Here is a 15,399-nt window from a genome sequence, read left to right on the forward strand (position 1 = left end):
TACTTAGATGTCACAGGATGGCGGTCCTTTCAGAGACATCAGTATGGCAAACCTGAAGTTGCTTATGCTTGCTATGGGCAAAGGGGATTACTTGTGTGTGATGTGTGCAGCTGTTCAGGGGATCAAGACTCAAGATACTTATATTCTAAAATGATTTACTCACCACTGGAACAATGACTACCATTGGTTTGACCCATCCACTGAAGCATCCAACTGGGACATAAAGAAAATAGAGATTCTAACTCTTATGAATTTATGGTTAAAACACTACCTGCGAATACTTAACGTAGAAAATCACAAGATCTTTTGTTTCTTTTCTCAGTGTTGTGTGTGAGATGTTGTTTCTGGAAATACCAGGAACACCTAGCTCAGTTTCTGTGGAAGCAAGGGTTGCAGATCAGTGGGATTCCTTGACTTGTGAATGTTTGAAGTGGAACAGATGGTCATGGATTGCCAGGAATTTACTTTCCCTCTCTTCGGGAAACATAATCTTTGAAGGCAGACTTCCTGTGATTTCAACCAATTCCTTTAATGTAACTGAATTAGCATTTTCTTTTGCATCCCGTGAACAGAAACTCGTATTGAGATGGGACTTTTCTATCTGTGAGGAAGGGACTAAAGTGGTTATCATCTAGCTTGTCATAGTTAAAGTTTAAGGATAGTAGTGATTGGCAAGTACTCTGGGAGATTCAGAGTCTTTCCAGTATGTGTCTCGTTCCTTTCCTTGTCTCATGACAACAGAAGAACCATTGATACCCTTGTGGTGTAAAGTGTGAAGGATTATGTTGTTTTGTAACTTGTCTCTTTCTGTCTCCTCAGGTGACACATTATTACAGGGGATGGACCTGCTGCCAATGCTAATCCAGACAGTAGAAAAAGCAGCATCTCAAAGTACTCAGGTTCCCATGGTAACTGAAGGAGTTGCTGCAGCTTTGTTGATCTGCAGGATGTCTGTAATTGAGGGACAAACTGGTAAGGTCACAAAACATCTAGTAGAATCCAATACAAACAGGTTCCGAGGCTTAACACTTTTCCTTGACAGTGTGCATGAGGTACTGTTCCTTAATCTTTGTATTGTATCTGCAGAGAGAATCATTGCTGTTTTGTAAACCAGGGAAGGATTTATTCCCATCTTTCTCAGTTATGTCAGTGAAAGATTCTTGCTCTTCCGTGGCTTTGCAAATTCCAGCTTCCATTCATTTAGGGCAATATTCCTCTTTATTCTGACAGAAGACGTTCACCCAGATCTGACATGCTAGGACCTGACTGATGCATTAAAAGTATTACTTGCTTGTTATTTGGGTAGTATTTTTACAAACCATCTTTGGAAAGCATGAGGACTGGAATTCAGTCTTCCATTAGAAGATATTACAAGAACTGTCTGAGGTCATACATGTGCTAGGATATGAAATCCAGGTGTGTTCTGTCTGTCAAAAGCACACACCACTTTCCTCCTTTCCTTCATTTTTAGGAAGACTTGCCCTATCAAGGATTAAGGTGAAACAGACTTTTTACATTTCACCAGTGTAAGTCAGAGAAATATACTTTTGTCAGCAGGTGTTTTTTTGGGCATGCTCATAATACTGAATGAGAGGCGTAAGAGGCTTTACAACTGAAGACAAGTAAAGCTAGAAGTTACTTGAGTCAGGAAACAGAATTCTACTGTATTTTATGGACGCTGGTGAGTTCGCACTTATTTTGAAACATCCTTGATAGACATCTATTCTTTTCCTGTCAGAGTCTAAGCTGAGTGGTTTCTGGCAGCTGATTCTGGATGAGAAAAAGCAGATTTTTACATCTGAGAAGTTCTTGCAGTCTGCATCAGAGGAAGGTAAATTGTCAGTTATTGTGTATCTGGTTGCTGTTTAACTCTATTACTTAGTACTTACAAGAGCTAATGTTGCTGTTGGCCCTGTTCTGTGGTCCTTGGAGGATCCAGTTTCAGATTAAAATGAATAGCGTACTCTTTCAGAAGTACATCTAGACTAGTTGTAGTCTAAGGTGACAATGAATTAATTTAATTTGTAATGAACCTGAGTTATCAAACATTTATAATTCCAAATTTGTGTAGTCTGTAAGTCTTTCCAATACAAAATGCATCTATGTGGTGTCCCAGTTTGTAAGTAAATAGTTGCAGTCAATCTGAGGGATGTGGAGAAGCCTAAAATTAAGAACAAGATGGGAAAAAGTAAAATAAGGCTGGAGAAGAAAACACGTAGGTGAAAATCTTAAGATATGTGGGGGAAGAGTAATAACAGATAGGAAATCAATTGGGTTACAAATTAGTGTCTCTATGCTCTGTTTTGTTCTCTTGTGCTTAAAGATTAGTTGAAAAAAAAATTAATGGAATGTGCCCAACAGAAAACATTACTGACTACATTTTAAACAGAAAGTTTTGAAGATTAGTTCATGAATCGTTTCTCTGAAATGAATTCATTTATCTTTTGTACAAAGCTTTGAAGAGGTAAAGTTTTCTAAATAGGAAATAACATCGTTTCTCCTTTGCTTCCTGCAATCCCTGTTTCCTGAAGGCAATGTATATATCCATTCGTTTTCTCTCCCAAGTCTGCAAATATCCTGAAACAGTGTGATTTGGAAAATTTTACATTGCTCCCTTAAGATGTTAGATCCGGAACCTAATGCTGAGAGTAAATAGTGTCATGATTTGTTATTGGTTATTTAAGCAAAAACATCCAGCTGACATGCTTAACATCCACAAACTATCTGATGCCTTGAATGTCAAAAGTCCCCTGTACCACACTTAATACAGGTTATAACCCACCCCATGTTTCAGGGCTTTCTGCTCCTGCTTTTATGATGTGGTCGAACACTGATATACAAACCAAAGGGCCTAGTCACAGTTGAAGCTCAGAAGATGGTATGAGGTAAAATACCAAGGCTACTATTCAAATAGCATTATGCACTTGTGGATGGATTCAGTATACGTTTTATTGTCACTGAAGACATTTCAGCAGGGCGCAGGAATTAACAGTATTGATGCAGCGAGCATGGTATTTATCGTTTGGTTTGCTCTGTTGACTTAGACAAAAATAGGTCACACACAGTGGTCAGGAAAATTCTGCTGGGATCTAGCTAACAACATTTTTATGAAATCATGGTTCTGTTTCCAGTCTTGGCAGATCTGAGTTGGATTTGTCTCTGGCTTCACTGAGGAGATTATGTGGAGGCTTAGTTTGGGTAGCTATTTTAATGTGTCCAGCTTGCTGTTTGTTTGTTTTCAGGTAGAAAAATCTGCTTCTTTTGAATTCTCATGCTATTTTAAATATTTGTCTCTTCCCACAGCAATGTGTACAGTACTGCAGCTGACAGAGCGCCTTCTCTTGGATCATGCACAACGGCTGCCTGAAAGTAAAGTTCAGTACGTAGAGTACACTTGCTGCCACCGATCTGTGTCTGATCCCTGAATGTTAATGCAGGCAGTGGAGAGGGTGGCCTTGGGACTTTGCACAAAATGTTGAACTCTTTGTGCTTTTGTGTCCAGTTGGTTTGCAGAGCTGCCTCCCTTGCTAAACCTGTTTATTTCTCCGTTTTCAGGCAGTATCACCGTGCCCTTGTTGCAGTACTGCTGAGTCGGACCTGGCATGTTCGAAGACAGGCCCATCAAACAGTTAAGAAACTCTTGTCATCTCTGGGAGGGTACAAACTGGCCTATGGGCTCTTGGAGGAGCTGAAAGTGGTTCTCAGTTCTCATAAGGTGAGTAGTCAAGAAGCCTAGTCTCTGCCTAGGCAGTTGTTTGTATGCTGCCAGTCACCTCCCTACCCTAGACTTGCTGTTAGTATTGACATACAGCATGATATGAAGATGATTTGGTTCCAGATGATCTCCTAGAATGCCACTTGTTACTAGATTACTGCATACTACTGTATCCGTGTCTGCGGTGTGCCTAGTCTTCCCTATATACACAGAAGACATATTATTCAAAATTATCTGGGGAGGAAGCTGCAGTTTTCTGTGTCCTCCTATTATTTTAATCCAAATTTAATCCCTGCTGGAAGACCAAGTGCTTTGTTCCTTTCTTGGTATCCTAGTTCTTTGGCCCTGGATTATAGCTCAGGCTGCCTATTTAAAACAAGTGTAATGTAAATACTTTAGTAGCAACTATTATAAAAAATAAAAACAAAATAAAAAAATGAAACAATGAGTGCTATATTATTGGGCATGCTGCTAAGCCAGCACCGTGTCAATTTGTATAATAGATTAAATTGCAATAATTAGGTACCAAGGCTGGGACTTTGTAAATAGTCTTCCCATGTCGCAGATACCGCCTGAATAAAGTATTTTTGAAAAGATACTGGGTAAAATTAGACTGCAGAAGTTGGGCATACTGTTCCCAGCCAGCTGGTTCAACCTTTTGCAGTCCTCTCTGCCAAAAATGATTGTTTTAGTTTTATTTTACCCCAGCTTGCCAAATCTAGTATAGTCTTCCATTCTTAGTCTTTTTATCACTGTCACTTCTGTGCTTCGGTTCCACTGTTATCCTTTATCCCTTCTTTCCTTTGAAAACTTCAGGTTGTTGGTACTGACAGAGGGAGCTGATTGTTGGTAATTCAGTATGGTGTTACTGTGGGGTCGAGTGCTTGGGGCTCAGGAAGGCTTGGTGTGATGTGTTAATGACAAGTTGTCCACTCAGGTTCTGCCTCATGAGGTCCTGGTGACCGAGTCGGGAGAGCTGTCGGAGCTAGGAAAGACATACATTCCTCCCCGCGTCCTTCATGAGGCACTCTGTGTCATCTCAAGTGTGGCAGGGCTTGATGTGGATTCCTTTGAGCCAGAAAAGCTGGCACTGGAGATGCTGCTGGTGAGCCATCATCCATCTGTAGGTAAGTGAAGGGATGAGACCACTCTCATGGCCAATGTATGGGATTTTTATTTTACCTTTTTGTTTCATTGTATTAGCAGTCTGCTTCATATTTATTGTGATCATTTATTCTTCTTGCTAGTGGCAGTGCAGCCAGGTCTTTGGCCAACCCTCCTCATCAAGATGAAGATAGATCCCAAAGACTTCATTACCAAACACCTGAATGACATATTACCCAGGATCACTGCCTACACTCTGGAGAACCAGGTGATAAACTTCTGCTTTCCTTGTGTTAGTTTTGGGAGATACTTTGGAACAGGAGAGTTTTCTGGAGGAGTTAAGTACTAACTGGTCTGTAAGGAATGAGATCTGTCTAAAAGGTGGGGAAAAGGCAGGTTCAGAGAGAATGTCTCTGGTGAAAAGGCGCTAGGATTTAAGGGGGGAAGAATTTGTACCAGCAACCGAGTAGAATTTTAGATAAGATTCAAGTACCCACTAAACAAGGCATTAGGAGTTGGAACATAATGTGGGCTGCCTCAACAGGGCATACATTTTTGAGACAATTTCAAGGAATACTGATAATAATGTTTTTTCCTTTTTTTTCTTGATAGTCATCTATGAACGCAGTGGGATCTCTCTCTCTGCTTTCACCTGGTAGAGTGCTCCCACAGCTCATCAGCACTATCTCGGCATCAATGGAGATTCCAGCTCTGTGCCAGGTTACTCGAGAGGAATTCGCCATCATGAAGACACCAGAGGGAGAACTGTATGACAAATCTATAATACAGAGGTAAGACTTCGTAATTTCTTTTCTCTGTGCACCAGGGGATTGATTGCTTCTGGCATCTAGCCAGAAGGGTGAGGGTGGTTTGTCAGATGCTCTTTCTGGACAGGAGTTCCCAGATTTGTGCGTCTGGATCTTAGTCCAGAGCAGTGCTGATTCTTTTCTCTACTTTTCCTTCTCAGTGCTCAACAGGATAGTATGAAAAAGGCTAACATGAAGAGGGAGAACAAAGCTTATTCCTTCAAGGAACAAATCATTGAGCTGGAACTGAAGGAGGTGAGTTGATGGGAACAGGGAAGCTAGGCTGGTCAGTACCTTCACTACTGTCTCATCTGTTCTGTTACATGGCTTCTGGCATATGTGTGTACACTGTTGGGAAAGATTCTCTGAACTTTGAATACCTAAGTGTTGTCTTCTCTTATATTTGTATGTATCAGTTTCTTTTCTCTTACATCTGTATTTGTATCAATTTATGTGGTATTCTACTTGTTTGTGAGTACGCTTACTAGTTGGTAGTACCTGTTTTTTCTCTTCATCTCTTATTCAGTATATCTTGTGTAACTTTTTCAGTAGGGGTTGTTAAACAGGTGCTTCCATCTTGTTGACAGCCAGCAGTTCTGTTCAGTCTGGCCAGAGCAATGAGTGTAGGTGGGGGTCAAAAATCTGGTGAAAGGAAGGGAATGTACCAGGTTGACTGGAGCATTCTTTTACTAAAGGTTGACTTCTGTTTGCTCTGGGGAGGATGGCATGCCCATCCGCTGTAGAAAGGGCCGGACAACTCTTTTTAATGATATTATATAATTTGTGACCAATTTAAATGTGGGAGAAACTGATGTTATGCTGCTAATGGGACACTACAGTGTTGTTAACCTGCTGATTTCCATTTTGTGTCTTCACTTAAGAATGATATGCTTGGAAGAATATTTTGATACTGCTTTAAAAGTAAATTGCAAAAAAACCCAATGTGTCCAACTTTCTTCTCTACCTAATTGAGGGGATGGTGTTAGTAGCTCCTGGTTTAATAAAGTCCACGGTGCTCTTCTGCAGGAAATAAAGAAGAAGAAAGGAATAAAGGATGAGGTGCAACTGACTAGCAAGCAGAAGGAGCTGATGCATGCACAGCTGGAAAGGGAGTCTCAGATAAGAAAACGGCTGAAGGAGGTAAGTTTTGATGGTCTCTTTTGCCAACTCTGCAGCTACCATGACCCAGGTCATTTTGATAAAAGGAAAATGGAGTAGCGTAGAGGATATTTGGCAATAACGTATTTGTTTCTTTCATTAGAAATCTGATCTTACAACTTGATTTTTTCCTGATGGAGTTTTTTTATGGTAATCTTTTGAATTGTTTCTCTTACAGCTTGATAATGAGCTGGAAACAGCGTTAGGACTCCTGGACACTGTTATAAAGAGAAAGCCTCCTGGTCTAACTCAGTACATCCCTGGTCTCATCAGTTCCTTCTTGCCACTTTTTCGATCGCCTTTGGCTGCTCCAAGGATTAAGGAACCTTTTCTTTCCTTAGCTTCATGTGTCATGCCTGCTCGACTGAAAACCTTTGGTTGGTATTTGCAGTTGCTATTTAAGGGCAGGGTGCATTATTTTTATGGCAGGGAGGTGAAAATTCTTGCTTTTACAAGCTGTGGATCATGACCATGTACCACAGAAAGCCAAGAGGAAAAAACACCCTGGAACAGTGCTTAGGGAGATGACTGCGATGTCCCAGAGATCCTCCTGCTGGGTGGGACTGGGTCCAAAGACAAGGAGTTGTCTAGTCATTGCGACTACCTCTCAGTAGCAGTTGGTCGCAATGGGTCTGTCTCCCCTGTGCAGAGTTTGGAGGATGCGAGTGTAACTCACACAAGTAACTGTTGTAAGGAAAGCTGTCCTGTATAAGCCTCGGGGCTGTGCTTCCTTCTCTGTGCCTGTTTTGCAGCAGCCTGGGTTGTTGCCCACAGCTTTGTTATAATTCTTGGGTCTCTGTTCCTGGGGAATTTTTCTCTCAAGAAATGTTTGGTTTTAGTCGTCTCATGGAGTCTTTATTCTTTCATACTAGGTACTTTAGTGAGCCATGTGACCTTGCGCCTGATGAAACCAGAATGTGAGTTAGATGAATCCTGGTGTCAAGAAGAGCTGCCTACTGCTCTGAACAGAGTTGTTAGCTTGCTGCATGCCCATACCATTCCTAGCCGAGCAGGCAAGGGAGAGCCAGGTAAAAAGTATTGTAGATACCTTTGACCCTCCCTGTGCCCCTCAATAACTCTGTGAGCTGTTTTAGTTTTGATGGTTTGTATAATGTTTTATAGGTGAGACTTCACTTGGTTTTTTTGTTTGTTTCTTTTTTTTTAAATGAGTTAAGTCTTCATAGATATGAAAAACCTTAAGGTTTTTTTGTGATGGTAGTAGTAGAAATGATGTTACAACTACAGTAAGTGTAGAAATGAAATAACAGTATTTTTTCCTAAAAGGGTTCATACAGAAATAATAGTAGTGAAACTGAGGCTCATCTTTGCCAAGGACCGTTCCTACCTTTCAACACCACTTATGCTAAGTGATTCAGTGAGACTTAAGTAGAAAGACAAAATAATTGCTTGTTATCTGTGATCTCAGCAGTGAAGTGCCTGTGGCCTCTGCTTGTTTGCTATGTAGTGCTGCAGTTCATGAATATTTTATTCTGGCACAGTTGTAGAAGAAGCAGTTCTTTCCCCTTCTGTAACATGAAGGCAAGCGCCAATGTTTTATAGTGCGAGAATATGATCTGGGCCGAAATGAACCTTTTTTCCTTGAATTTTTTTTTTCTTTTTTCTTTTGTTTTTTTCACTGGGTTAGTTTTAATCTAGATTACTTCCAGAATCTGCTTCATGATGGGGTGAGCAAATACTTGTACCACTACATTGAAGATAATAGTACAGAAGAGGGAGGATAGGTTTGCTTCTTTTGAGGCAGGGATGGCTTAGGCTCTCTTAAAGCATCTGGTATACTGTAGTGATGGAGGTGGTTCATCCAGGCTTTGGAGTTGTTCATCATCTAGCTCAATCAAAAGCTACTGTGGTAGGTGGTTTATAATTTTTTAAAGGAAATGTAGGATTCCATTTGGTCCCTTACCCCAGTAGTTCAGTTCTCACTGTTCTGTTGCCAGTCAGATCCACAATTGTGTGACTGTGGTGCACGTAATCTTCACAGCTGAGTAGTAGCAATGGACCATGTTGAGAGCACCGCTTGCTGAACATCTCAGTGATAAGTCAGTGTCTCCGCTATGCAATTTATTTCCATAGTAAGAGCAAGTTCATTAACATTTGAATCCATTTGCAGGCTTATTTCCAGAAAGTAGTGGAAGTATTTCCAATCCTTCAAGATTTCCTACAGTGCTTAATTAAATGAGTGGTTTTTTTTTCACTGCTGCAAGAGAAAGGAAGTAGGTTCCATAGCACTTTGTTGGACAAGTCATGTTATATTCCCAAATGATTTTTCCTCACTTTCAAAGTTCTTTGGAGTGTAGTCTTGCGATATTATTTAGTAGAGGTTAGTTTCTTAGGTTACCATGAGACCTAAGAGAGACCATACCTCTTTATAATGTGGATGATAAAATTTATCATTCATTGCTGAAATGCCAAGATATATTTTATAACCTTTTTCATATTGGTCAATACCAGCTACTGTGTTAATAGAACATTTATCTTCTCAGATAAAGCTTTGTTCCTCCTGCTGCAAATAGAGAGGACAGTTGCTTAAGCCTAAAAATATCTGGCCAATAATTAAAAAAAAAACAGAGGAAAAAAGCGTAAAAGCAAACAGATACTGAGCAAACAGAGAGGAAAATCCCACATCAGAAATGGAGGGGGTTTTACCTAAGCTATTCATGTTAAATAGTTAGGAGCTCACAGTGTGTTTGGTATTTAAGATTTCTCCCTTGAACTACTTTTGCAGTGTCTGTGCCCTACATAAGCTGACTAATACTGCAGTATTGTATCTGCAGTGCTCTTTATCTGCATCTTAGAAATTTAAAATCTGGCGTTCGCTGACAGCACATATAGGATGTAGAAAGTAAACGTTTTCCCTAGACATCTAATACTTGAATTTTAACTGGACTAACTGGAGGACTGGAAGGAGCATTTGTTATGTCCCATAGCCAAGCCCCTGTGAGAAGGAAGGAGCAAAATTTTTAACAATGGGAATCCAAAAGCTTTAATTTTTTTTAAGGGGCGGGGGGAGTTGAGACTTGCACCAGAATTAGAGGAACCTCATTCTCAAGAATCCAGCTGAAGACTGGAATGACAGGTTAGCTAGGTTGGTAGGAAGCGTTTAAGGGGAATGTAGCTGGCAAAGGGGCCCCTACTTCGAGACAAATTAACTTTAAAAGTGAATCAGTTAAATTGTATCAGATCCCTGTGCGGATCCTCCTGCTCAGAAGTAAAATGATAACAATTTTTTTGTAGTTTAATTAATTTTAATTCTCAGAGTGTACACACAAATTTAATGCACTTTAAAGAATAGATTTTATTTCAACTTTGATTGTGTGATGGATTTGATTTTGTGTCCTGTCCCCTGCTGCTCGCAAGTATTTCCAGGATAGACAAAACCTCAGTTTTGCCTGTCTACCTTAATCCATTGAATTGTTTCAATTTCATTTGCAGTGTGTATTTTGACATTGTTGAAGCGCTTGAAGTAATTCGGAATCCTAATGTGACTTTAATTAAAGCCAGCTCATTGGTGTGGCAAGCAACAACAACATTAGGTAGAATCATAGAATCATTTAGGTTGGAAAAAAAACTTAAGATCATTGAGTACAACCGTTAACCTAACACTGAAATGCCAAATGTCACTGTTGGAACCATACTGTTGCTGCCGTTAAGTGGCAAAAGTGGTAGAGGCTAAACAGCGGGCCGGCTGTGTGCACTGCTTTGAACAGGCTAAGCATTGTCTGTGTGGGTTAAGTCCAGATATACATGACACAGTGTCTTTTAGACTGGGTGTTTCTAGGGGCATAGAAGTACTTAGGTCACTTAGCATGTTTGTATATAAGGCTGAAGCCGGCCATATCCATGATTAGCTACCAAGGTGTGCATTTTATACCAGTCAATATTACCAAACAAAGACGTGAGAGGATCAGCTATGCTCACAGGGTTGTTTTTCCTTTTCGCAGGTGCTGCCCCATTATCAGCTCCAGCATTTTCCTTAGTCTTTCCTCTCCTGAAGACAGTTATGATTGAGACATCCCATGACAGTGAAGACAAGGAGGAGTTCCTGGTCAAGATTCTGCAGATCCTTACGGTCCATGCTCAGCTGAGATCATCAGCAAATGGCCAGGCTTTGCTGGTGGATGAGGTAAGTGAGTGCTATGGGGATCAGATGACCTCCTTCAACAGTTGTTCAGATGAGGCATGGGAGAAAACAGCTAATGCGTAAACTGGACAAAGCAGGTTAATTGTACAATTTGGAGTTAACAATGTAAGATTGTTTTCTGTCACAGGTTTTGGTTACCTGTCCAGCCCTAGGTTTTGATTGTGATTTTTATAAGGAGTGTCATACACACACAAGGTACTTTGGAGTCACAGGACATAAGGCTTTTTCTCCTCCTTCTGCCTTTTCTCCCCCCAATCTTTCAGAATGGCCCAGAGCTGCTGCCCCGGAGGGACATGCTGGTTCTGCTGACCCGGGTGATAGGAACGGGTTCACCACGGTTACAGGTGAGTCCTCAGCTTCATAACCACAGTCAGGATTCTGGCTAAGTTTCATCAGCATCTAAATGAGGGAAATACACCCACTGCTTTAAATCTCTGAGGCTGGTGGTTGATACATTACCAATTTTCTCCCGTGTTCATGGTATTCTTGGAATAATATGTCTGCATCTTTTTTTCTTGTGAGTTTTATTGCACCAGACAATACTCTTCAGTCTTCCACAGGTGACATTTTATTCCTTCTCTAAGGCCTTGCTCTGTCAGAGAAGTTTAGCAGTCGCTCCCCCGAGTGTGTTCTGAGGGGTGAGATGGCAGAAAGGTCAATAATAACAAAAAGGCAAACAGTTGGACTGAACTTGTCAGTTCTTGTTCTTGTCACTGTTGTCTGAGAATTTCTTCGCTTGTGATAGCACTCAACCCCCACGCTGCGCTTGCTTTGGCAGAAGTCAATGGTGGAATCTCTAATACTTCCTCACGGCATTTTAGGTTTTGGCTTCCAATGCGCTGACCGCCCTGTGCACAAGCAGCAGCGGGGAGGACGGCTGTGCCTATGCAGAACAGGAGGAGATCGATGTGTTACTTCAGGCCCTGCAATCTCCATGCATGAATGTTCGAGATGCAGCTCTCAGGGTAGGTGGGAATCATTCAGGGTCACACTGAATTCCTTAGTTTTTGGGGAGGTGAATCTTCTCTAACACTGATGAAGAGAGGCTTCAGCTGTGATGCCAGTCTTTGGGCCGTGTGTCTGCAGGAGGAGGCAGTAGCCACTGAACAATAATGCTCTAAGTAATGCTCTCTGTGCTAGATTTATCTTGCAAAAAGGAGTACTCTGGGTCTATCCACACCTTTGTTTTGTTAAAACAGGTATAATTATGACAAACTTAACACCTTATACTTATAATTGCATAGAGCTTAGTCTTAAAGAGAGAAGCTCTCAAAAAATTCCTATGTCTGTATTGGGCCCAGTGTTTTTAGAAAGCTTGAGGCTTAGTCACTTCTGAGAACATAAAAAAAGAAAGAAAGAAAGAAAGAAAGACCAGGGGTGCTTGGTATTCTTTGCCGTGAAACAAATTTCAGCTTAGCTTACCTGAGCTGGCTTCTCTGTACTTAGAAGCAGAAAAGACTGTAGTCACCAGAGCACAACCTCATGCTTAGTTGCCTCTCTGCAACCTGCCTATGGAGCACTATTCTTGAGTTTCACCATCTCACCTATTAGCGGCAGAAAGACCTTGATCTGCATGGGCAGTGTGCTGCACAAGGAAGCATGAATTTTGACACTTCCAACCAGTGAGAGCTTGACTTGGCAATGGTTTTAAGTGTTTTAAAGTATCTGTTTCTAAAATCAGATCCTTGCACTGATTCTCCTGTAAACTAATTCAGGGACTGATGGAGCTACAAATGGTTCTGCCAACCCCAGACAGTGATGAAAAGAATGGACTGAATCTGTTGCGTCGCCTTTGGGTAGTAAAGTTTGATGTGGAAGATGAGATTCAGAAGTTGGCGGAGAGGTAGGAGTTCTTCCTGGCTGATTGGATTGTAAGGGGACCTCTCTTCTCACCTCACGGAGCTCCACTGGCAGGGGCTTTGCCTCCCTCAGGCGGAGGGCAGCTTTAGGTCACCCTGATATTTGCATGAAGCAGTGGCTTCTCCTGCTGAAGCGTGATCTGTCACCTCTTTGTGCGCGCTGCAGGTTGTGGGAGTCCATGGGTCTGGAGCTGCAGCCTGACCTCTGTTCTTTGCTGATCAAAGATGTCATCTACCATGAAGAGGCAGTGCGACAAGCAGGTGCTGAAGCTCTTTCCAGAGCTGTAGCTCAGTATCGAAACCAAGCAGCAGAGGTCATGAATAAACTTACAGAGATTTACCAGGAGAAGCTCTACGTAAGTACTCTTGTCCTAAGGGGTTGACAGGCACAAGCTTGTGCTATATTTTATATCTTTTATTAATCACTTTTCATTTTGTCTGTCTTGAGGGTGTGCATGAAGCCTACTGTTGCTGTGTGTTTGCTTATCACAGACTTTAATGTCTTGGTCCTGAAGTTACCAGACAGTAATGGCACTGTTGCACAGGTGGAAGATGTGCCTTAGGTGATACAGGAAGACCGTGGCAGAGCAGGGGCTGGAATCTAAGTCTTTTGGGGCTCCAGCTAGCTCTCTGCTTGTTTTTTACCATGCTCTTCTGCTAGTGGTATCATACCTCTGTGTAGTGTTTTAGAAATGGCATTGCAGGTATGGCTGACAGTATCCTCTGCATGTATGTCCTTGGAAAATGCATTCTGATGAATTTTTTTTCTCCTTGCAGAGGCCACCTCCAGTTTTGGATGCTTTGGGACGAGTGATATCTGAATCACCGCCTGACCAGTGGGAAGCAAGGTACAGTCATCTTCAGATTGATCTCATCACTTCCTGTGCATCCAAATGAGATATTCCAGATTGTTATTCAGAAGTTCAGGCAGTGGAGAAATAAGGGAATGTTAAAGGAACAAAATATATGCAGTTGTACTCACTTGCTGGTTTCATGCTTCCTTCTGGTAGAGAATATTTGTGCCCCTCAAGCAGGCTGGGCAGGCCAAACTGAAATGCTCTCAGTTCCATCAAAATATTGGGTGCTATCTTCCCTGTGTCCTTCTGATAAGAGCAGAGTCTTTCCTTCTCAGACAGTCTGATTTTTGTCTTGTCTTACTGTATTCCCACCTCTGTATGAGCAATTGATTGTTTCAAGAGCAGCAGAGGCGAGCTTTAATGAACTGGACAAAATCCAGTTTGGATAATTACTTTTTGTCTACTTCTATGCCCTATACAGGTTTAATTGGAGATCATCTTGTTCGCTACCTGTCTTAAGTTAATCTGTTCTTTAGTGCTGATGTACCTTGTTGTAAAGCCGCTGTATTTCAGCAGTAGATAAAGTGATCCTGATGTCTGTTGGCCCAAGTATCCCTAATGCTTAATCAGGATAAAAGGCATTACATGGCTGAAAGATTGTTGTCCTTTTGGGAACCTGCAGCGTGGGGTTTTGTAATGAAATGCACGTAGGTTGGACACTCTGAAGCTCTTCGGTTTCATAGTGGTTCTCTCTCTCAATGTCTGTAATGTACTACTGATAGCAAATGTGATTGTGACCTCAAGCAAATTCTGTCAAAAGTCAGTAAGCTCACAAGTTCACCATCTTTACAGGTGTGGCATAGCTTTGGCCCTCAACAAGCTCTCACAGCATCTGGACAGTTCTCAGGTGAAGCCCCTCTTTCAGTTTTTCGTACCAGATGCCCTGAATGATCGCAGTCCTGAAGTCAGGAAGTGCATGTTAGATGCAGCTCTTTCAACGCTCAACACTCATGGCAAAGTAAGTCTGAACACTTCTCTCTAGCAGTGGAAAAAAGTGGGATGAAAATGTAGGTACTGTGTTGGAGCCCATAGATTTTTGTAATTTTTTTTTTTCTTAGAGGTTGCTGTTACTTGTAATAGTTAAAAAACTTTCATGTAGTAGGAATCTTTGTGTGGTTGGAGTTGTTCTGTTGGTGACTAGTGTTGACTAAGAGTGTAGTTTTTCCCTGTCATTGCAATAAAAAAGAAATAGTGCTGAATTAACTGGAGTTAAAATGGTGTAAAACTAGAGTAATAGAAGTAAAATCAGACCACAGATCTTTTAATTGTGGGAAGGTGAGTTTTCCCTTTCAGGCCTCATGCAAAGCAAAACATGAAAGCTTGTTGATCATTGGCTTAATTAAACTGAAAACAATTGAAGTAATTCAGAGAATTGAGGACCACCCTTCTCACTGCTAGCCCTTCTCCAGCAGTGTTAGATGGGGGAGGTGTGCAAGGTGTAAATTGCTCAGCTTCTGATTTCCTCATATGTGCAAGTCACCTCTTCTGGACAGCCCTCTGCATTCCTGTTAAGCCCAAGACAATTGGAGTATTTTCATATTATTCATTCTTTCCTTCTGTTTCTTAGAAAAGCAGGGTGAAGTTTGTTTTAGCTTTCTGTTCTCCCTTTGCAAACAGAGCAAGCAAAAGAGCAGGGACTGCTGTTTAAGCTAGCAGTCTTGCCTAGTAGCATGCATCACTTCTGGCAGAACATCATGCTGGCAGGTTTGGGGGGATCTAATTTTTAAGAGCTTCTCTCTAG

At 41.4% G+C, this 15,399-nt stretch overlaps 1 protein-coding gene across 2 annotated transcripts in view; it reads left to right on the forward strand.

Annotated features, from left to right (window-relative positions):
- The window catches only part of GCN1 (GCN1 activator of EIF2AK4), a 44,679-nt gene that overhangs the window by 10,261 nt on the left and 19,019 nt on the right, over window positions 1–15,399 (forward strand). For both annotated transcript variants that reach the window (XM_052796170.1, XM_052796171.1), the window contains exons 15-32: window positions 820–972; window positions 1,739–1,831; window positions 3,304–3,379; window positions 3,556–3,715; window positions 4,653–4,842; window positions 4,963–5,087; window positions 5,432–5,610; window positions 5,787–5,880; window positions 6,652–6,765; window positions 6,962–7,160; window positions 7,656–7,811; window positions 10,743–10,924; window positions 11,206–11,286; window positions 11,764–11,907; window positions 12,658–12,785; window positions 12,968–13,157; window positions 13,579–13,649; window positions 14,451–14,616. In XM_052796170.1, coding sequence (XP_052652130.1) covers window positions 820–972; window positions 1,739–1,831; window positions 3,304–3,379; window positions 3,556–3,715; window positions 4,653–4,842; window positions 4,963–5,087; window positions 5,432–5,610; window positions 5,787–5,880; window positions 6,652–6,765; window positions 6,962–7,160; window positions 7,656–7,811; window positions 10,743–10,924; window positions 11,206–11,286; window positions 11,764–11,907; window positions 12,658–12,785; window positions 12,968–13,157; window positions 13,579–13,649; window positions 14,451–14,616 — 2,501 coding nt within the window. The remainder of the gene's footprint in view (window positions 1–819; window positions 973–1,738; window positions 1,832–3,303; window positions 3,380–3,555; window positions 3,716–4,652; window positions 4,843–4,962; window positions 5,088–5,431; window positions 5,611–5,786; window positions 5,881–6,651; window positions 6,766–6,961; window positions 7,161–7,655; window positions 7,812–10,742; window positions 10,925–11,205; window positions 11,287–11,763; window positions 11,908–12,657; window positions 12,786–12,967; window positions 13,158–13,578; window positions 13,650–14,450; window positions 14,617–15,399) is intronic.

The sequence above is a fragment of the Harpia harpyja genome, chromosome 9 (assembly GCF_026419915.1).
Source record: "Harpia harpyja isolate bHarHar1 chromosome 9, bHarHar1 primary haplotype, whole genome shotgun sequence".
Lineage (NCBI taxonomy): Eukaryota > Metazoa > Chordata > Aves > Accipitriformes > Accipitridae > Harpia > Harpia harpyja.